Source organism: Lissotriton helveticus, chromosome 11, assembly GCF_964261635.1.
Source record: "Lissotriton helveticus chromosome 11, aLisHel1.1, whole genome shotgun sequence".
Taxonomy (NCBI): domain Eukaryota; kingdom Metazoa; phylum Chordata; class Amphibia; order Caudata; family Salamandridae; genus Lissotriton; species Lissotriton helveticus.
The window spans coordinates 1,112,957,837-1,112,981,656 of NC_136072.1; the positions used below are offsets into that span (position 1 = coordinate 1,112,957,837).

Sequence of the window (23,820 nt, forward strand, 5' to 3'; positions counted from 1 at the left end):
GTTTTTGCTCATTGAAGGGACTTCATGAAAAAGAAAAATTGAAAATGTTAATTTACGAAGATGACAAACATGAAGCAATGATAAACAAAATCAAATTAAAGTAGTGTTACCATTTAAATGAACGAAATATATGGCACCAGTAAGTGCAATAACTATACATGCAAAGAAGTGGCTTCATTTATTCTTTTAATGTTAGGAGACCGTGACTCTGGAGCTTTCCACCATGCACATTTGACAACATTATTTACACAATGGAAGACGTACCTACAGCACAGTGGCCAGTATACCTCTCAAAAATGAGAAGAAGTTGCCGAAAAGCCAGCAAGAAATGCAGTGCTTACCATTCATGTTCCAAGTGAAAGCATCTCGCAGTTTCTGCCCATCAATCTCCATGTCTAGCCGTATTGGAACAAGAACCTCTGGTTGGGAAGCATTCTCGTGTATCACTGCTGGGTCGTGGTCATCAAAACTTTGATGCAAAAAAGTAATAAAGAAAGAGGAAGTGAAAACCTCAAGAGTTCCTGGGCACCATACATGCAAAAAATGAGCATACAGCAGATTTATTTTTAATGCAAATAGGAGAAACTGAACTGATGGGCTGGAGACTTGAGTTTCAAGATCAATCTCCCCAATCAGAATGGCATGGTTTCAGCAAAGAAAAATGGGATTGAAGTGAGCCAACCAAACTCTGCAGATACCCCAAAGTGCTGAGGCAGTCGTTATGCAGTATAAAATAAAAATAAAATGGCTCCCTTGATAATTTAAGACTCTTCTTAGCCTGACCCATTTAGGCTTATCCTGTTTTATGATGTAACAGCTCACTTTAATACATGCACACTTCAAAAGCAGTTCTCGGATCAACCTTCAGAGGTATAGCATTAATAGATGCTAGGACTTTTACGAAATGTTGGTAAGGGCCAGCACCAGGATTATTCCAATGGTCCTTTTTGTGATATTAAAAGAATACCATTGACACTTTTCACTGGAAGAAGAGTCGGTAAAGCTCCAAAGAATTTTTGGTCTTCCCTTGAAAAACTGTCAATAAACTAACATGTTGAAGTCAAAAGAACACCTATTCTTTGAAACAGGTCTAATGCAGTTTGTCAAAATACTTCTGATTGTGAAAATTACACGTTACACTCAGAATGCTCATTACAAGTTTATCACAATTCATGTTGTTCAACATAGTCCTTATTCAGGAATACTGCCAACCCCCCTTGCCTGTAAGGGTTGGTGTTAGAGGTGGTGGGGAGTGAAGGAGGACAGGAAATGTAGAGAAACGGAGGGAGGAAAATCAAGTGAAACTCCACATTCCCCAATGGTTAGTGACTGATATTTAAGTGCCAAAAATTCTGACCCATGGAACACACCATCTGTCCACACCTCGCTAGCTTAGTCTACCCAATTATTCCTGTTGAAGTTCTTTCAGGTAAACCACCTTCACAGAGACAACTCATGTGTGGCCAGCTTCATATTACTCCCCTATACTTTGGTAGGTGGACAATCTTAATGCATATATTCCCAGGGAGGGAGAAACAAAGCTAATCCAGCAAAAGTCCTAATTAATCCTGGTCGCAGTCAGAAAGAAATAGCTACCTTCAAGTAAAAGTTAACATCCAATGGAATCAGTGAAAAGGATGCTACACCTGTCAACGCGTCAGCAATCCGAACAACAAAGTTGTAAATAGGCAGAAGATATTAGTTTATGAAAGTGATTTGATACACAGATGTGATACACCAGTATCTCAAGGTGAATTTGTCACTTTGAAACATCAGTTAAGTCAAATTCCCAATGGTAGTGCTTCACTTATCTTCTGATTGCCTGTTCAATTGAAATTACTTTCTATTGTAATTTGGTAGTTTTGAGGATGATGCAGAGTTTGCAATTAGGTAGCTGAAGGATGCTGGTATCGTTTTGGGGAGGTGGCTCATGAGGCCTTGTGAAGAATATGGTTCAAACAATAGCCTACGCTCATCGCTAAGATATAGTTAGTAGAAGGATGGTGAAGAACCACAGGACATATATTTCTACCGATCACAACATTGACGTGGCCTTTAAATTGTTCATGGTAGAAACTTTCAGAATTAGCTGGCATAATCTATCATGGCAACTGACAATCTTTTGGGTTTGAGCTGGTGTCCTATGCAGACTCATCCAAAACGGAGGTACCACTATTCGGAAGGAATTTTTCCTTTTGGTCTCCGAGCTGGGGGCCTCAGGAGCTTGGCACCCTCCCTACGCCAGTCACTAAGGTAAAAAAAAAACAAAAAAAACACAACCTTAGAGGCCTTTTTGATAGCAAACGGTCTTTCGAGGGCCACATCGATTATATTACCTCTGCCTTCTTCTTTAACATGAAATTGCTAAGGTAGGTTCTTCTCTTCATTCCACCAGATTTGCAGAAAACCATTGTATCTGCTCTCATTGAATCAAAGCTAGATTACTGCAATGCCCTTTTTATGAACATCCAGAAAATATTTCTTAAGCTACACAGTCTGCGAAATGCTGCAGCACGGCTACCGCTGGGTTTTCCCAAACATAAATCTGTGTCGCAATCTTTAGTTCAGCTGCATTGACTTCCTATTAGGAGGCGCATTGACTTCAAGGCTTTATGCATCATCTTCAAGTCTCTGCATAACAGACTGAATATCTTTAACAAAACATTCTGCGCTACATTCCAGCCAGGCCTCCTCGATCTGCATCAGCAGATAACCTAGTGACTCCTATACTTAAAAGGTCTCCGTGGAGCGGCAGTAGTTTTGTGGTCTGTACTGTCAAGACTGGGGAACTCCTTGGCCTATAAGGAACACTGATCTGCTGACCTTCATAAAGGCACTAAAAACATGGCTCTTTAATCATTATTCTGTATTTGCTATCCACTTTGCGAGGTCTCGACCTCTTCGCTTTGGCAAAGCGCCTAACCACCGCTGAGTATTAGAGCGCTTTATAAATCTTCATTTCATTTTTAATTCATGCCACAATTTATGGATACTTGACATCTGACAACTTAGCAAACGAAAAAACGGAAGCCTGAGTGAATCAACGGCAAGCCTAAAGTGGGATGATAACTTGTTGTAGAAAGTGAAATGTTCCCATCAAACCTACTGCAGCAGGATATCAAGATTAGGGCCTTATTTAGACTTGGGTGGATGGTCCACAAGGGCAGGTTAGGGATGGCCTCTACACCCCTGGTGCAGGAGCACCCGCCATATCTGGAGATCCTCACCTGTCTAGCAGAATCTCAATGGTGTGAAAGGAGATGTCATGGCAGCTCTGTTCACAGTGCTGACCGTTTGCCTAGCATGTGCCATCTTTAATGAGCACTCTCAACACATGTTTTTGTTCAGAGAAGACAGCACAAACTCCAAAGCAGGAGGAGTTTTTTCTATAAACATGTAAATAGCCCCATTATGCAGGGAGCTTTGTCCATGGGTGTGTGGGCCCTTTAAAAAATGTTCCCTAGGACTTTAGGAGACGGGCAGGTAAAATGAGTGACAGCAGAATAAAAATAAAAAAATAGAGCTCTTCAAGAGAGCAGGATAACCGTCACTGTGACAGAGCAGTACTGTGGCAGGCAAACTAATGAACAGTTTACAGTCTGCATAGAAAGTGAAAGCTACACAGTGTAACCCAGTAGTCCCTCCCCCTCACACGAGAGTGGAGGGAAAAACATGGGTTCGGAGGGCATCAGGACCCCCGGTTTATTGACTTATTTCTGCTATGTCAGACTTTAAAGGAGGCCTTAAGTTACTTTCTTTTAAAATAATTTCTTCAGAGAAAACAGTACTGCATATGGTCAAATATCTAAAACAATAGCCTGCGGTTCAATTTGTTTTCCAAACATGCTTTTAGAACAGCACAGGGAATTCCATTCGAAGTTTATTACATTCGCGGGTTTTGAAAAGGATGGAGATTCAGCCAATAACATCAGAAAGGGGGCAAGGAAAGGGCCGGGCCACAAAGGAATTGGGGTAGTTTTCAACTAAGATACACATTTCTGGTTCTATAGAGATAAAGTTCCTCTTTAGGCAGGTACAAAATATGGTCTCTCTCTCTCTCGTTTACATACAAACAGAGGCCAAAATCACAATTGGGTGGCTACAAAACTGTAGTCTATTCAGATGCCAGATGGTTATAAGTATTTGAGCGCAACTGGATTAGATCCAGTTAGAAACACAATTTGTCCCACCAAGTGTATGACATTAAAGTATTAGACAGCACTTCTCCCATTAAAGCTCAGGGATGGAATTTCTAATCAGTAAGCTGCATTGTCACAAGCCAGAAGTGGTCTCTCAGAAGACCAGACTTACCAAAGAGGGAAAGAAGACCAGACTTACCAAAGAGGGAAAGTTCTCTTCTTATCCCGGCCCATTCGATTTCTGTTGATTGTTGTGGAGCAAGGCACTGCATCCAAGTGATGGGAGCTGTTAGGCAATGTTGGTACCCATTGGCTGTTCCTCTTTGCTTTCTGTTCTCTGTGAACATATTAAACAACTACGATAAAGAGCCTATTAGGAGCGCAAGTGTAGGGATTTAATAATTTGGAACAGAGCCTGATAAATAGTAGCTCATAAACAACAGGATTCCCACAGCATTCCAGCCCTAAAAACATCATACGTATTCAACCTAACAGTTTTTGTCTTTATGTTGCTATATAATAAGCATTGCAAAGCCAATATGTCTGGCCCCAACAAGCATGTGTTTTTTTGGGGTGCAAAAACATACACATTTGCAAAAGCAAGCTGATGAAAAATACTAAACAGAAATGTAAAAATTAAGGAATGGCTAGAAACACAGGCAAGCCAGCATTGGCACTAATGTGCACTCCTTTTCAGGTAGCTACATGTGATCAGGGAAAATGCCATCACTCACTGCACGACAGTCAATAGATGAAGTATGCTAACCCTCTTCCCCATGCCGTGGTAGGTGAAAGCAAAATGTAAAAGACACTTGAAACAATTGACGAAGAGGTCTGACCTAAAGAACCAGTATGAATGAATGGGTTATAAATAAATACATATGTTAGAAGTGCAAGTTTCTTATAACAACCTAATTCAAAAAGCTGGAGGTCAATCATGTGACAGTGATTTAGTTGGCAGCATAGATGGGAAGGACAGGTGCGAATAAAAATGCTAAAAGTGTATGAAGAAGGGCTACATTAGTCAACCTTGCACGCAGGTTCATTAGGAAACCCTAAAGTCATCAGAAATTATGGAGGGAACAGAATGCACGAAGCAGCAATTCCAGAATTTGAAGAATGGTTTGGAAAATAAATGCAGCTAAAATAAAATACATTCAGCCAAAGACAAACCAGACAGAACATGTGTAAGCAAAAGATTGTAGCCTCAATCCAAAGGAACTTCTACAAGAATTGTTTGCACAAAGTGCAAATAATGAAAAGGGACAAAGGCAAACCCAATGTGAACTGGGATTGAAAGGACAGACACTTCAGTTAAATTCAGACTTAGAAATACTGTTGTTTGCACACAATCTATTGCTGCCGTGAGCAGGCTCTCCTTCGCAGCTTCAACTCTAAGCAACTGGTTCTCGAAGATGGCGGAGTTGGAACCAAATTGTCACCATTGATGCCTAACTGTGCTTGTGCCATTCATGGAAAACAATTTATTCTATGGGCCTTTTTTTCTAGCCTCCTTCAGGCACAATTATTTACAACAAGGGGTGGTGATGGACAGAGTCTCTGAATTAAGCAGAGTACTCTCACCCAGTCAAGAGATCAGGGCTAGATCCAACACCGTTTTTTAGCTCATTGCACCATCCCAGTTTCAGAACCTGGCTGTATGCAAATTAGTCTGTCCCTGGCCCAGTGCATCATGGGAACAGGGCAGACCAGACTACAAAAGCCAATTCTTACACTGGGAAGGAAACAAGCTTCCGGGGACCGGTTTCTGGCATTACAGCCGTCTTCGGCCCGGCTTGCTTGAATCCTGATGGTGCAATGAGCAAGGGACTCACATCTGAGTATACCCTTCCACGCTTAGGGTGGACAAAATTATTTACAACAAGGGGTGGTGATGGACAGAGTCTCTGAATTAAGCAGAGTACTCTCACCCAGTCAAGAGATCAGGGCTAGATCCAACACCGTTTTTTAGCTCATTGCAAATACTCCTACAGGCATCATTGCCTCAGGAACATTCAGCTACTGGCTTAAATCGTGTGTATATATATATATATATATATATATATATATATATATATATATATATATATATATATATATATATATATATATATATATATATATATACACACACATATACATACATACATACATTTGATTGTTTGGATGCACTCTTTCGCCTACACTGGCATATATGAGGGATTTTACATTCATCATGTATTTAATTATTTAGCTCATCCAAGCATTGCATACACAAAGCAATCCTTTCACATTGATTTGGATAGCAGCAGGCTTTTTAATACTTCCATCAGGGCAAACATCAAAACTAGGGCTTTGCTAATGCTTGTTTTTTACTTTAATTAAAACCCAAAGGCTGCAGAAATTAAACCACTGTGATTAAGGATGATCGGTTTTAGAAGAAAGGCTGTACAATGACCGAAGTGAAGCTGTGTGCAATTATGGACATCGATGAGTGAAAAGAATGGCAGAAATGTAGGTATTTTGGACGTGATTCCAGAATCTAAATACGAAGTGCGTGGCTTGAACTTCTTGTGCCTCTCAAATCAGGCTTGTGGCCAAAGAAAAAGGTTTACATTTGCACAAAAATAAATCTTTATATCACAAATAAGCCAAAGTGTTGCAATTAACCCATTATCAACTCCTACAACTTTAAGCTATTAAGACACAGTATTTGCAAGCATATTAGTAAACACATCGGGGTTGGGCATCTGTTTCCGTACACACCCATGGCACATCATCTAAGCTACTTTTATCACAACAAGGCTAAGCCTTTAACTGCAATATCAAACAACCAGCAAATTGATGGGTTACGTTTCTTAGCAGTTTGAGTTATGTGCCCATGGTTTTGGACTAGTCATCAAGAGAGTGGAGTTCACCTACTTATGCAAATGATATATGTACAGTACTGACATTCCTGTAGAATAAGATAATGAGGTTCAGCAAAAATGTAAGATTTAAATAATAGAAAGCAATCTAACGCCCAACACTGTGTGTGGAGATCCAAGTGTATCTATCACATATATATATGTGGGTTCCTTGTGCACCTCAGCGTTTGCAATTTTGAGTCCCGAGATCTTTTAATACTAAGTAACTAACCCATGGATAAGTTAGAAAGGCAGAGAGGGTCAGGATTGGTGGTGGGAGATCGTGTACACCAACAAATTCTTAAAGAGGATAAAACCAAATGACAAGCGGGAACACCTCTACAAACTGGCTTGATCTTAATATCCATTAAACAGAAGGGCAATTATGGTCACAGTAAACTCTAGATCCCTAATTAGCAATAGCATTAAAAAAAACATTGGTACACACACTGGCCCAAGAAAATTGTACACCTTTCTATACAAGCCTCAAAAAGTGTTTATCCATTACCACATTTCTCCAGGCATTCATAGCTTAGTGCAGTCTATCAATTTATACTCCTCCGACCTGTCACACAGGATACTTGCCAAACCCAAAATCAAACAACAGAATTGGCAATTCTGGAGTATAACACATTAAATCACTTAGTCCAACATTAAGAAAGTGCATAAGAAAGCACAGTGCTCACCTCTAATTTTAAAAATAGCTCATTGTCATCAAGGCAACAAGGTGGCATGCAACGCGCTATTTCCACATTATACTCAACATTTCTCACAGGAGACACAAGGGCAGAGTTAGCTAGATGGAAAGGTGTTCTTCCACAACAGTTGACGGATAAAGCATGGGCACAGGCGTTAAAACACATGGAGGTGTCCGGGAATCCTCGATTCTGTTTACATGCACCTTGCCAACAACTTCCCCCAACATATTAAACGCATGTCCCCCACATGAGCGCCTGAGTGTCTGCGGTGTAAATTGGTGGAGGCCGGAATTTATCATATGGTGCGGGAATTCCTGCCGCTGCAAGTGACCTGGGCGGAGGTCACAGCTACCACGGCAGAACTAGAGGACTACGCCTTGCTACTCACTCCAGAGTCCTGCCTTCTAGGCCTTTGTCCCAAAACCAATGGGGACAAACATGGATGCATAGATCTTGCATTTGTACTTCATTAAACAGCAAATAGCCATGACACGGAAGGTGCCCTCTTTACCAGATACATGGAGATGGCTGCCCACGCTCCTGCAATGACCGCGATCAGGGGCCACTACATTACACACCCTGAGCTACAGGGGAGGGGGCAGGGTTAGTGGGCGGGGGCACTAGGACATATACTTTCTTAACACTGGGGCCAAAAACGATACCCATCCACCTTGAAGAGATCACACCAGAATTACCGTAGATATGACCGGGTATTGTTTACACAACTATATGTTTGTTGCGTCTCCTCACCGCATTGTGATCCCCATGTTTATTCGCACAAAGTGTGATCACATGATGTGTCTGCCGGTGCCACTCACTGGCCGCCACACTACTGTGTTCCCCAGCGCTTCCTGATGTTCCTTACAGACTTTTCTGCCCGTTTCATTAATGTCTCCTACACGCAAAAAAATTGCATGTTCTGCTGAACTCACTACCCCCATAGCCCCGTGTCTGCCCCTCCCCGGTACAGATTTTGCTTCTGAAATTATGCAACTGGTTGCTTTATCTGGACAGGACATGTGCATGTGCACCGTTTATTCTACTACTGGTTCTCCATATGCCTTTGAGGTTCCTATTTTTCTTGTTAATCAATAAAAAAAAATTTACAAAAAAAAACATTCACACAGATGTTCTGGCAAATCGGTTAGCACACACAGTTCAAAATAGAAATGGGTCAAACATACAGAAGTTGCACACCTGGACAATTATGAGTTCGAACAAAGCATGGGAGTAATAGAAGATTTAAAATTAGGCATAATTACTGGTGTGCATTAACTAATAAACAGAATGCACCTAAACAATAAAGAAGGTAACACATCGGTGGCCCCATTAAATCACGCCACTATGATTTCAAGATTACCTTAGCAGTTTTTCAAAACAGAAAGTCCTTTTTTTTTTAGAAACTGTGTCTAAAATGGTAGGATTTGTAGTTCTAGGAAAATAAATTACATGAAATTAAACAAGTACAAAAAGAAAGCAGAATACCTGCGCAACGATTAACTCATGATCATTAATTATGTCTGTCTAGTTCTAGACAGTTTTCCCCAAGACACAATTTAGTTTAAACTTTAGCTTCTAAATAAAGTGAGTAACATTCCTAACTCCAAAATGGTGCCATTTGAGGACAGTCACAGAATAACCTGCTCTATCAATTCATAACCTTTACGACAGAGTGTATTCTATCACATGTAGATGAACAGCAACACATCTGGTACATCAGAACCGTGATACATACTAATGGTGCGGGGTTACCTGAGGTAGGTTGGAGGCTCAGTGCTGATGGACACCGCTTTGTATTTCTCATCGTTCCCATCCAAGATCTCCTCCACTTCGGAAGCTTTCAAGAGAGTGACGCTGGTGGCCAATGAAGTATAACCATGATCTGTGTAGAGATATGAAACGGTCTTAAGAAAGCTTTCTTAGGAAAAACCCATGAATCAAACTGGCGAACTGTATATTGCAGCTGCACCATGCAGAATACTTTAATGATCTTTGAATCACAACTAGCAAATGTCACGATCCTGGAGTGTCTTCACCAAAGATGATAATTCAGGCAGAAAAGGACACGTACATCACTCTTTCCAATGAATGCATTTAATTGATACTTAAGAGAAGCTAAATTTAAGCCACAGTTTGCTGAAACTTCTAACATATTTTAGAAACCAGTAAAATATGTGAACACTTTTTTTTCCACAAGTGCGAAATTGACTGTGCTAGAAGTAGCCAGCTCCGTCAAACACTAAAGAAGCATTTGCTATGTAATAGGTCTCACATTCACGAGAGTTTGAGCTATTGGCAATGCAATAGCTTAAACTCTCGCAAATGCGAGACCTATTGGATTGCAAATTACTAGTGCCCATGTGGTGCTTTCACTTTCATGGAGGCCGTGCCCCTTTCTTTAGACAAGGTGAGTCTAAAGAAAGGGCCAACAGTAAAGTGAAACCGCGGCATGGGGTGCTTTCACACAAAAAAAGCAGTTTGTCAAGCTGACAGATTTTTTTTTTTGTAAAAGCGCCCCATGCTGCAGTTTGACTTTAATAGGGGTCAAGCACCTTTCTTTAGACGTAGTGTGGAAAACGTGTAATAATTTCCGTTAGCATAAGCTGAAGCCATTTCGGTTCTGGAATCCATTTTGCTAGCTATGTAATTCTTTCGTCTTCACAGTTGCTTGCACTTCTATTCCGCTTGAGTCATCAGCTTTAGTTAACTCCTTCTGCACTGGGCCAAAGCAATGTAAGTGCTGAGGAAAAGGCCTATAGTAGCTGAAATGCACATGGTTAAAGATGTAACAACTATTTTCTGCTGTTGAAAACAGTTCTGTTCCGCCTCCCACTTTGCTGCTAAGTGATCTCCCATCTGCCCATGTTTGTCTGTAGTTATTCTTGTGTATGCTTGTACCTTCTATTTGTAACTACATGCTTACTCTGCAAAAAACTCTGTATATAAGCACCATGGTCTGTGTTTTCAATGTACCACCTCCTGGAACACTTGAGGGAGATATATGGACGTGGTCCCACTCATGAGTGAATAATAAACTTGTTATTTGAATTCCAGCTTCAGTGCCAATCTCCATTTTTTTGGTCTACGTACCCGTGGACAGAGAAGGGTGACCCCTGCACCAGTGTTCCCATTAAAAGGCACATTTCCATAGTGGCTTGCCTAAAGAAAGGGGCGCAGCCTCCATGAATGGGAAAGCGCCGCTTGGACGCTAGTAGAGGACCGCACTGCTAAAATGAATAAAGAAACGCTGTCACCATAGTTAAAGCGGACGCCCATTAGTAAATAAAAGAGGGCGGCGTGTTGCGAAGTGGTGGGTGGTATGGGGCAAATCATTAAACAAAATAGTGCTCACAGCCACATAAAGCAGACCGTGTAACAAGACAAGTAAAAGGTCCAGTCGTTATGGAAGGTAACAAATGCAGACAAGGCAGTACCAAGGAGGGACAAACAAGCCTAATAACTAATAGGAAGCCAGTGTTTATGAAGGACAATGACAAGCCAATTAAAAATATGGGTGGGGAGGAGGCGGGGCTTCAAAGCCATACTCCAATACTGCATGCCTCGTAGCAGCGCATGCGCTGCCCAACCTCGACCTAAAAATGGGAAAATAGGAAAAAGAAAGGCCCGCTGATACATGAAGACATAGCTACTTACATTTTTTACCATGTGATGAAGCTACAATTTTTTTCCTTTCTTCCACTGATGCTAGTCTTCTCCACAGAGATGGATAACGCTTATACAGGGAGCCGCGAAACATACGCAGATAGTTTCCTACCTGGAAATTAAATAAGAATGGTCTTTTCCAGAGGTATAAGTATCAAGAACACTCATATCATGATCCAGAACATTTCACAATTATTAACAGGTCTAAAGAGCCAATAATTTATGAGCCAAGGATTGCAATATTACAGTTTTGTAGTTAGTGATTGCTCAAAATAGAATAGTGCTCCACTCCATCAGAAAATCTACAATTAGTATTTCTTGTGCAATGACCTACACAGACAAGCATTGGCATAGCCAATAGGTCTCGTCTTTGGGACCTTATAACTGTTTAGCCATGCAACACTTGATGTTGTTGCACCAAGGATATTGTGCTGGATAACTAAACACTTATAAGGTCCCAAAGTAGAAACTTATTGGCTATGCCAATGCTTGTTTTTGTTTGACCCGCCAACCCCCGGAGTTAAAGCATATGCGAAAGCTGCCTGGATACTGTTGCTGGTTCAGTCCACCCGCTGTCAGTGATGAAGGGAGTTAGACGAACCACCCGTCGGAATGAGAGCCATGGTTTAGCCCGGAACCCGACTTATTTAAACCAATAAATAGCCGACCCGTGGAGGCGGGTTTAAGCACCAAACTACGAGCGGTGTTATATTTACAGGGCAAGACACAACTCTACTGCCAATATCAATGCAGCCAGCTACAGCATGCTCACCAGCGGGCCAGTAGTCAGATGTGAACAGATCAGTCGTTCACCTGATCAGCATCCGAGACTCCATCATGAACAGAGTCTCGTCATCCGTGTCCAATCGTGGTACGAAGCGCCTCACTTCTTTCGGTCACTCGTATCACCTGCCACAGCTGCCTCCCTCAAGTGTCCTCCTCAATCCCATCTCAAGCACAATCGTGAGCAGCGATAACAAGTCGTACCAGGGCACGCCCTGCTGTTACCTCCTCAAATCTTAATTCAATGTCAGTGACGGCTCCAAACTAGTAAGGTTTAAGCAGTAACGAACTACGCAGCGAATGCTAGCTGTCCCAGGACGCCTAAAGCACAAAATCTATTCACCACAAAGGCATGTGCGGACTTCACAGCCAATAGGCACTTCAGAATTATGTACATCACACGTGGATTGGTTGAGGGGCTGACAATTCTCCAATCCTATGTCACCTCACATATTATGAGCCCCTCCCTCACTCAGGCAAATGAGAGACTATGTTCAGCAATGGGATTGGCTGTTATCAACCCGGAAGTTCTAAATTTACAAGACAAATGTTGTCTGTCAAAAAGATCGATAAACATGTATTTACGGATGGCCCGTGTAAGTAGCTGACGGGTGGTCAATTTAGTTCCTCGCTTGCTCTAAATCACGTAGATTCTTTAGCATTTCCCCATCCACATTTCGCAAACTGATAGAAAACATGTAACCGGAATGATTTCGATGCACGTCCAAGCCGTGTAACCTGTGCATTTCATTTGGCGCTGGTGAACGGAAAAATAACCAGCTCTGAGCTAGATAGTGAGCGCCGGGCTTGGGCAGCGTTTTATAGGGCACTTAATCTTCCCGTGCCTACCAAAACGAGTGGCGCGCGCTCCACAACGAAACATCTGTTTTGAAATATCGCGCGCGTCTGGGCATAATTCAAAACAGACGGTGCCTGTGCATGTAACCGCAAGCAATAGGCCATGGGCGGAGCAAAGGCGGGACATGCACCCGCCTTTGCCCAATTGCGTGCTGTCTTTCTTAGAAAGACGCACGCAAAGCCCGATAGCCTGTAACCAAAATCAAAACACATGCACAAGCGTGTGATGAGCTTTTTGAAGCCCCTTACAAAAAGTCTCGCCAGAGCAGCGCATGCGCTCTGCGTTGGCAAGACCTAAAAAAGGTCAAAACCCATAACTCGTAATGAAAGAAAACTGTAACGACAGGCTATATCTTAAATAGTACTATCACAGATAAGGCTGATGGAGAATGGCAATGTTGCCACGTCCAGCTTACATAGCAGAACAAATTCAAAGTTACTGTACAGTGCTATTTACACGCTGCCTTGCAGAACACTAAAGGGGAACTAGGCTGTGCTTTTAATTTAACATACTTTCAAAAAAGCTGGACTTTACAAACTCCACATAGCTTGTTGTTACATTTCATACAGACCAAGTCAGGTTTAAAAGTGCTATGAAAGGGCTTTAATTATGGAAATTCGCACAAAAAATGTGGCAAATGATTCAGTTATAATCGTGGGTGACATAGGGTCATGAAAGGTCATGGGTCGGCACCAAAAGTCAAAGTACTCTCTATGTGGAATACCAGCCGAAAATATTACCGCTCCAAACACCCAACACTTCAACAATGCCTGCACCTCATCTAGACGTGGATGCCCAGTATCTGCCTGAAGCTCACCAACACCAAAAACAGAATTAATATTATCTTCGAAGTACTACACACAACAACTAGTGCAAACTTGACTCAATTAAATGAACCTGGATAGATCCCCAACTTTAACCGAATGCCAAGTCCAACGGATTGACCATGACACCGACATCACCCAAGGCAAACATCTCCAAGGAAACCAAAATGGCCTGGTAGATCTCTCGACTAAAATAATTAAAGAACTCCTCCCAGAGAGCAACTTTAGAAATGCTATTCAAGCCCTTCTACTCTTGCATCTGGATGGCGGCCTTGCTCCATGGCATCCTAGACTCCACACAGGCCCCTCTTAAGAGCTTCCTGTATGGCGAAGAACCACTCATTAATTACTTGAAGAACTAGGACCACATCATCCCTTCCCTAATGAAACTCCACCGATTCCTTTTGCCAGCCACTATCATCTTCAAACATAGCTGCATCATCCACAAAACCATTCGACAAGCACCCCTGCTCAATCACCTCCAGTAGTTCTAGGCACATTTGCTTGAGGGATACAATCAGCAGGGGAAGGGGTGAAGAGGAAAAGTGAACAAATAGTTTCTCTCCATTTATACACCCAGCATACGGAACGGCACCAGTTTCCTGTGGGGCCACCTCAAACATGCACGTTTTAGGAAAAATTGGAAGACCTACTTTTTTTTTATTATACTACATCACGATGAAGTAAAAGTCCACTTCCACTTTAAGCAACCAGCCAGGCCTACAATCACTTGGTAAGTCATCCATTTATTTGACTCTGTACAGCACTCTGCTGCCTTTTGACTTGGTTTGCACTATACAAATACCACCTACACAAATGGATATGTCTCCTAAATCCCTCGTGAGGTCTAAACTTGTGTAGGTTTCAGGTTGCTTAGTTCCAAACACCGCTCTAATACTCACAACACCCTACCTTTTATCCTTTAACACATTGAAACAATGGTAAACACCCACAAACTCAATCATTTCTGATATCAATGACATGTCAACCTGAGAAGAACACCGGAAAGCTTTGACCATCCGAAAGATTCACACACAACGGTGTGCCTATATTATTTATATTTTTTATTTGCGATTCACAAAGACCACCAGTCCGTCTCCAGGGGCATCAAAACTAAACACTGAGGAGCAAAACACAAGAACCTAAAAGTTAAGCAAGAGGAGCACAGATTGTGCTTTGTCATTTTGGATGTTGGTTATCGATTCTAGCTTTTAGCAGATAGCAATACAGTGGAAATGCTGGAATGTATACAAAAAAAGTACAATAAACATTTGTTCGCCTTATTCTGTTCTTTTAGGGCAAACCCTAAATCAGGGACAAAACCTCAGTGGTCATCCAGGGCTAAATTACATTTAATCTATAGAGTTTAGTGTCTCAATGTGGCGCTTCACTCTATACACATAACTATGTTTCTTAAAATTATACTGCATCACAATGAAGTGAAATACCAATTCCACTCTATAAAACCAGCTAGGCCTACAATCACTTGGTAATCTATCTTATCTTACTATACAAATTACACATACACAAATTCATAAGTCTCCTAAATCCCCCTCGAGAGGTCTAAATTTGTGTATGTTTCAGGTTGTTTAGCTGCTAACACTGCTCTAGCCATACCTTATATCCTTCTATGCATTGAAACAATTGCAAACACCCACAAATTCAATAATTTCTGACATAAATGACACACCAACCTCCAAGGAACACTGGGTAGCTTTCACCATCTTAAAGATTCTTACATGCACACCCTCAAAATACAACCCCAGGACACCTATCTAGCCCGCTCATGAGCCCTACACCCTTTCCCCTCAAGCTCAACTCATCTCTAGCCCGACCTTCTCCCCACACTTTCCACTCAGACCACCTACATTCGAACAACACAGTTCTGAGCACCCACACTACATCTGACCCATCAACTCAATCCACACTCACTCATTTCCACACCTCGCCAGAATTCAGACTAGGCGAGATTACTCAAGAACTGCAACAACTGAAGGCAAATCTACAAAGTCTTATGTATCACCCGAGAGTTAGCGTACAATTGGTGGGCCGACAGGACACCAGGAAAAAAGCGGTACAAAAGGGGGGTGGTGATGGACGGAGCATATGAACCAATCAAACACTCACACCCAGTCAAAAGATATGGGTTTAATCCATCACCGTTCTTTAGCCCACTCTGCCACCCCAGTTCAGACATGGCCAAATGCAAATCAGTCTGACCCTGTGCCTCACGGGAACAGTCCATCCCGAACTGCAAGCCATGCCTTCCCTTGACCGGATACAAGCTTCCTAGGACCGGTTTCTGGCATTTCAGCCATCTTCAGCCAGGCTTGCTTGAATCCAGTGGCAAAGTGAGCAAGGGACTCACGTCTGAGCATACCCTGCCAATTTATGGCGAACAAAGCGGTACAAAAGGGGGTGATTTCATTGGGCAAGACAAGCACAGCTACTCTGTAGCGGGATCCCCCGAGGGTTTCGGTAAACACAAAAGTGGGCAGATCAAGCATCGCAATATCAACTTTACTGCTCATGCTCCAGTGGCCCTCTTTTGTGTTTACTGGAAGCCTCAGTGACAACACGCGCTTGGCACTGGTGGGAGGAAAAGGCCCTTTAAAAGTCAGCTATTATGCATTTACAGCCGACTTAAGGAGTCTTTGAACAAGTTTCCTGCTACCTTTGCTAGGACATCATCCCCTGCATGTCCACGCCGCCTGCAGCCCGATCTCTGATCTGCCAAAAGGACTGCACAGGCAGCAGGGTGCCTCCCGTGGATGAGGCCAGTCTGCCCCCCCCTCCTCCCCCCACCCCCTCCACGACCAGCTTGTTTCACTTCTTTGGCAGCCTGTATGCCATCAGCCAACATGCCCTCCTCGTCAGGAAGCCTGCCTGCCCTGTGAAATCTGCCTGCGGGTCAGTACAGTGGACTGTTTTTTAAATTTTTGTGGGCCTGTTTTACAGTCTGCTGGGTCAAGGTTTACTGTTGGTGTCCCTGATATTAACAATAACGTTGTGTGCAGCAAGCTCAAATCAATGCAGTTTCCCATACCTTGCAAAAAACGTATACAGCATGTCTTTACTGAATAAAAGCGGTCTCAATTTGTTGTAATGGGACCTGTTTTTAGTTTTCTAATTTACTAAAGGGGACACTTATTTTAGTATTGGGGCCTATTTTGTGTCCCCGTTTGACCCTGTCCCTAACGCTCCAATGTCACTCCATGTCTCTTTTTAAAATGTAAAATCAGCCTCCCTACTCTGTATCCAGTTAATGTTTTAAAATAGTAGTGATTGTGTGTGCTGGTTTTTTTTTATTCTCTAATAGCCCCGCCCCGACCTGCAGGCCCATCTGTGCGGCCCTCAGCCACAAACCGGACTGTACTTTTGGCGCCCGAGAAAAAGTTTAAGTTTATGAGTATCCATGCTCACGTAACTACCTCTGCATCGATATCATGAGTAAGAAGCCACTATTCAAAATACACGCGATCTACCATACCCCTGAAGACAACATCACATTCATTGAACAAATTAGGGAAATCATCTCATCCAACATAGACCAACACTGCACCCAGATCTTTCTCAGATTTCAACCTCCACTGGAATGACCCAAATGATCAGGCTTTAAACAGCCTCAAAGCCTTCCTAACAGGTCTCAACCTAACCCAAATATGTGGCAGTCCTACCCACAATATGGGTGCGAGCTTGGATCTAATAATTACCAAAGCCAACTCCACTCGAATCTATTGTCCTGTGTGACTGTACAGACCACCACCACATCACTTTCCCCATTATGGAATCGGTTAGCACAAAAAAGGCTCAACTAAAGAAACCTCTAAAGTGGAAAAGGAGCTTGCCAAACATAAACCTGATTGAACTGACATCCCTTAGCAATAAAATGTTGCCTCCTCCAGTAAATATGTCAGCTGTCCAAGACCTTACAGATCACTACAATAATTCCATGATGAACATTCCAGACTCGCTCGCACGCTTACAGCTAATTGTCCCCCAAGTCTCCAAACCATGGTACAATGGGTGCCTACATACAGACGGACGCAGTCTGAGACAAGCTGAACGATTATGGAGATTCTCACCATCCATCGAACACTCAAGTGCTTGAAATCGCCGAGGAACACTTTTAACAAGCGCATCAGAAGTTGGAATGGAAATTTATTTAGAAACAAACTAGATAATGCCAGATATTGACCTAGAAAACCGTTTGAACTTGTCAAACAAACCAATAAGCAACCCCACCCTTTCCCAAGTGGGTCTTATCCGCAACCAAATTGTGAAGAATTTGCCTCCTCCCTCCTGGGAAAGAGCAAAATGATTTAAAGTGACTTAAGGAAAGCAATGGAGCACCTTCCAATCAAACCATTTATCCTCCCCCCCACCCCCCTTCCCAGATAGCTGAGCCCCTGCCTCCAAAGGATCCCCCCAAAAAATAACTCCTCGTGGAGCACCTTCAAAACCTTGGATGAAGCCGCCATTCTTAAAATGCTAACACTAAAACATTCAAAAGCACTTCAGTGACCCTCTGCCATCAAATATCTTCTGCAAGATTAAATTGTGGCTACTCCCACTTTAGGTGTCTCGTGGCTCAGTGGACTAATGCATCCACTGCAGGGGCCTGTGTTCGACCTCATGGCCACAGGTTCAAATCCTGGTGGGCCCACTCAGCCTTTCATCCATCTGCGGTCGGTAAAATGAGTAGCATTGAGTTGGGTAACAAACATCCGTTATTCAGCGCCAAGAGACCTATGGGTGAACGTGCGCTTTACAAATACAGGTTATGTTATGTTTGGAGCAAGATAATAAACGCCTCACTGCTGCATACGTGACTGACTAAAGTTAGGGCAGGTAACGCCCATCATTAAAAAAAACATGGCGGTTCACATGGGCTTTAACAACTTTCGTCCAATCTCCAACATCCAGATGCTGGCAAATCTCCTGGACAAATGTGTCCATGTCCAATTAGTCCCCGGTAGCTTGTCTCCTTTCTGGTGAAGAATTGGCTTGGTAGTTTGGTCTGCCCTGTTCCCATGATGCACTGGGCCAGGGACAGACTAATTTGCATATAGCCAGGTTCTGAGCTGGGATGGGGCAGTGAGCTAAATAACGGTGATGGATTAAGCCCTGATCTTTGGACTGGGTAAGAGTGGTCTGCTTAATTCAGACACTCTGTTCATCACCACCCCCTTTTCTGAATCAATTATTCAAACAGACAGACCATTTTCAACTCAAAGTAAACTCAATCCGCTTCCTTTAGAGCCACAGCACTAAATCGGCTCTAACAAACAGTCAACGACACACTAAAACAGCTGGACCAATGTGTAAGACTCTGGAACAGTTACTAGATTATCCGCCACTGTTATTATATGATGCCGATGTCGCACTGAAGGAGCCACTGTGTGCTGCTATTAATCAATGTCTTTGTAATGTATTAAAGAAAATGTTAATAAAAATACTTATTAAAAAAAACAGCTGGACCAGAATGAATCCTGCCTTATAATCCTCTAAAACCTCTCGTCAGCTTTCGATATGGACAAATCCAACAGCCTCCCAGACTTACTGTAACACAGGATGGGGGTATCTGGATCTGTCCTAAAATTGTTTGCCTCGTTTCTCCACAACAGAACTCAAAGGATCAAGGTGAATCAGTCCCAGTCCAATCCCACACAATTCATACTAGGCATCCCACAGAGGTCCACGTTCTCACCCACTCTTTACCTATTCATGGAACCTCTTACTGAAATGAACTAACATCCACTATCACATGTATGCTGAGGACACCCAGCTTTACCTGAAACCCTCCTCCCCCGATTATATCAGGTCTCTCAACATAACGCTACAAAAAACTCACAACTGGCTGATCAGCAACCACCTCAAACTCAACTCTCCAACGACAGAATTCCTCTCAATCTCCCCTCCCAAACAGTCATGCACCAATGAAGATTAGATGAAGCAACTAAAAGCTCTTAATTGTTTACCATAGGTTAAATATCCCACAAGATGACTGGGAATAACTGGACAAGAACCTGAATATGAAGGAATACACCAGTACAATTACTAAAGGTGCCAATTACAAATTAATATCCTTAGAAAAACAAAGCTCTTCCTCCCACCAAACAACTTCAAGTCAGCTGTTCAAGCTCTACTGATTTCTTGGCGGGATTATCGAAGTGCAACCCTTTGTGTCTTACCTAGATCTAAGTTGGCTCCACTAAAGGCATCTCTCAACTCTGCTGTAAGGCTCGTCATGGGATCTAAAAGAAACTACATCTCTCCCGTTCTGAAATCTCTTAAATGACTCCCTTATGAGGCAAGGATACAGTTAACAATTGTGTGCGTGACCCATAAAGCCCTACACATCAACACCTAGACGTATCTTGCACGAAAACGTGAGCTTTTTGGCTGCTTTAGATCCTCTAGAAGCACCAAGCACTTGATTGTTCAAACCACAGAAATTTTACACACAAAAAAACTACAACAAAGCCTTATCTGGTATTACACCGTGAATTTGGAACTCTCTACCCCAAGCAATCAGATTGAACCCATCAAATGCATAATTCAAAAAAAGAATTTATAGTGCAACTGATGAACAAACCTCTACTCCAGAATCTATAGGACTATTCCAAGCCCAGATTCAGTGCAATATTAGCAGCTATGTTTGTACAGGACTGTATATATGCCTAAGTATGTAATCTATGTATATGTCATCTTGGACTTTGCAGTGGCAGCCTCCCGTACCTCTGGAGCTGCTACGACCTATATATTTTACGTGCTTTCTTGGATCTTTTCACATGATTATCTGTGAAGCGCTCCGCTACCCCGTGGGTCATGTTTGCGCTATATAAAAAGTTATAAATAAATATCCTGGCTCTCAAAGCTGTTCTAAAACTCATATCTGGCAGTGAACCTTTAGATACACGGCTCTCTGAGAGCACCTACAGTCCCACAGCAGAAAATGAAACATTTTCCTGTCCAGCCTCAAGAATTTGGAATTAATTCCCAGAAAACCTAAAACTGGTTCCTAAGCTTCTATCATATTAAAAGACTTTTAAACCCCACCTGTTCAATTTACACCTAGCCTCTAGATAGTGCTTTCTCTGGAACATTGCTACTGGATCTAATTGTTGTCAATGTCTTTTTGTTAATCTACTATGCTACATCTCTGGTGCGAAGCACTTCTGTGCCTACCTGGCTAGGTCCATGCTACATAAATACCTTTAAAAAATACATTAAAATAAATAGGATTCAGATAACCCATCAATCCTGCACTTCCATAATAACAGCACATCTACCACTTTATTAACTTTGTGCCCCAGCCCTGCTTTGCACATCTCCCATCTTTTCTTTCTAGTAATTTTCACAGTTGTGCCTGCTCTACTCCCCTAGTATATCCTACTTCTTAAACCTATCAAGCTCACTTTCATGCACAGATGCACTCACATTATCTCTATGTCTTTCTACCAGTCTGTGCTGTTGAGCTCCATCCATCAATTCATCCCAGAGAGTTAGAGAAGAGAAACTTCAATGATAAGGGTTTGAGAAGGACATGGAACCAAGGAGGTCTTGGGGGGAAATCAGCTCTGGTTTGGGCAGGGTAAACTAAGGGAAAAGTTGATACAGGGAAAGTGGTACTCCCACAAATGAGTGGCAATGGGCCAAGAAACATCAGCCAGTACAGGGACACTGCATCTAATAATGACAGAAACAGTGCAAGACAGGGCTAGACATGTTACAACACAAGGAGACTGGAAAACAAGAACCCAGGGTGGCTAATTTCTGTTAGCCTTTACATCCAGGAACAATACTTCCTTAATGATAAACAAAAGAGCCACAAACACGTCACTCGAAAAACTGACACACAACATAGGTCATTTGAAAGGCCATATGACCCATTACACCTACGAAACAGCACTGCTATAGCTGACAACGTTTAGGCAGAGGGCCTTAATACCTAAACAGCCACTGCAAACAACCATACAAAGAAAACCAACCACACACGGGTTACATTTGAAGGAGGATAGAAAAAAAAACACCCCCTTTACGAAAAACCTATGTGAGGATAACCCATACTCTCCAAACTACCAACCCACACTAACTTAGTTCAGTAACAAAATCTTCCACAACTAATGTCACGAGGGCAACTAATCAGCCAAAAGCAGAGCTATAGCAATACAGATTGACATAACATGGCTCCCATGTCTAGGCTTTACATGTACGTTGCTTTTCCATATGGCTCCGTTCGGCAAAGCTCTCCCAGGGTATACACATCAATTACTCTCAGGGATGTGTCCCTCATGCACCTGGCAGATGTCTCTTCTGCACGGCCTCATAACGCTCACAGGTGAGGTGCTCACGGGGATTTATTTTAAATCACAGCACCCTATTCCCTCGGCTCTTCACGTAGTTCCCTTTCCATACCCCCCAATTCAAGCGCATATGGTCAATGTTACTCTCAGGAATGTAGAGGGTGCCATACTAATGACGACGTTGTGCTACATGAGTGTCATTTAACAAGAGTAATACAACATACACCCAACAACGGGTCTCCTTCCACCACAGTGCTCCCCTCACTATTCCCAACCTCTCCATGCCCCAGGGAGGATAACTTAAGTATTCTTCATCCAAGAATGTATTCTGCATGGGAGCGATCCCCTCTTTGTAACACACTATGGGATCTCTCAATCATAATATACACTGGAGCTCCTTCATATTCTACCTTGTTCCAAACCAACATAGGATTTCTTCTCACTAACCTCACCAACGCTCCCAGAAAAGCTCAGCATGCCGCAATGCTTCCTTCCTTACACTACACAAGGGTATCTTCTCTGTGCCCCTGCCCCTTTTCCCCTGTACCCACTTTAGATTTCTCATCCCCGTGCTCCTGACAACGCACCCATCACCAAGACCCCCAGGAGGCCCTAGCTAGCCCGACTAAGGCCAAGCCTTTGTCTTCTTTCTTTCCTTCCGGGGGCTCCCAATGGCGGGACAGGCCCACCCGCACCTCGGAGCCGATCATGAAGAAGTCTCCGCCCTCCTCCAGCTGAAACTTAACGGGCTTCTGGCCGAAAGTCTTGCTTAGCGCCATGATCATGCTGGCGGACTCTCTGCGCTTTCAGGCCCCGTTCTTCACTCCCGGCTGCCGGCCTCCCTCCGCACCCACAGCGCATGCGCTGCGCATAGGTCACGCGCTGAGGAGCAACGGAAGGGTCTCGTGCACGAGAATCAGGGGCGGCGAATGGAAACCAAAAATCATTGGAGTAGGTAACGTCCCGCTGTTAACGGCGACTAACTTGCAACACGAATCCCACGTATTTGTTCAATATTGTTAACACAAACTATTTGAGACCCCCATCCGTGTTCTCTTTTTTCCATAAATTAAAGAATGCATGTTTCCACAGTGTTTCGAAGCTCTTTCTTGTTCAATACAAACACATCACATGAAGTACCTCTGCTTCTTTTCCATTTGTGTTACTATAGTTTTCAAGCGTATTCTATATGGAAAAATTCTCCAATCCAACATGGCCGCCACGTTTGCAACATAGTTGGGGGGCGGCTTTAGAGAAGGTTTCCTTTTGTGATTAGTCTTTCGGGAGGAGAGATGGGCAATGATCAAATAATTTTCTCGATAGTTCATCTCCTACAACGGTGGGAATAGGATGCTACACTGTCCGTGTAGTGTGTGTGCTTCGAAGTGTTGTTTTTAAAAAAAAAAATATTATTTAATTTTTTTAGTTTTATTTATATAGCACGAGCTACACCCGAGGGCATCAGAGCACTGTACAAAATTTACACATAGATCGATTACAGAACTTATTTCCATAGCATAGGACTTTATAGGAGTTACATATGCATGGTTTACATAATTTAGTAGGCATATATCAGAAGCGGGCGAAGAAGTCATAACATACAGGAGAAGAAGAAGGTAAAGAGGACTCTGTGGTGTCAGGCCTCAGGCCCGCATGGGAG

At 42.8% G+C, this 23,820-nt stretch overlaps 1 protein-coding gene across 2 annotated transcripts in view; it reads right to left on the reverse strand.

Annotated features, from left to right (window-relative positions):
- The window catches only part of SMARCB1 (SWI/SNF related BAF chromatin remodeling complex subunit B1), a 57,665-nt gene extending 34,640 nt beyond the window's left edge, over positions 1-23,025 (reverse strand). The window contains exons 1-5 of one of the 2 annotated variants that reach the window (XR_013602589.1): positions 22,856-23,025; positions 11,377-11,497; positions 9,475-9,604; positions 4,339-4,476; positions 342-469 (exon numbers count right to left, since the gene is read on the reverse strand). Coding sequence is in view for 1 of the 2 variants with exons in the window: in XM_078667815.1 (XP_078523941.1) it covers positions 342-469; positions 4,339-4,476; positions 9,475-9,604; positions 11,377-11,497; positions 22,856-22,945 (607 nt within the window). In the remaining variant the exon portion in view is untranslated. The remainder of the gene's footprint in view (positions 1-341; positions 470-4,338; positions 4,477-9,474; positions 9,605-11,376; positions 11,498-22,855) is intronic. The other variant, XM_078667815.1, reaches the window with a different exon arrangement.
- Positions 23,026-23,820: the final 795 nt, after the last annotated feature.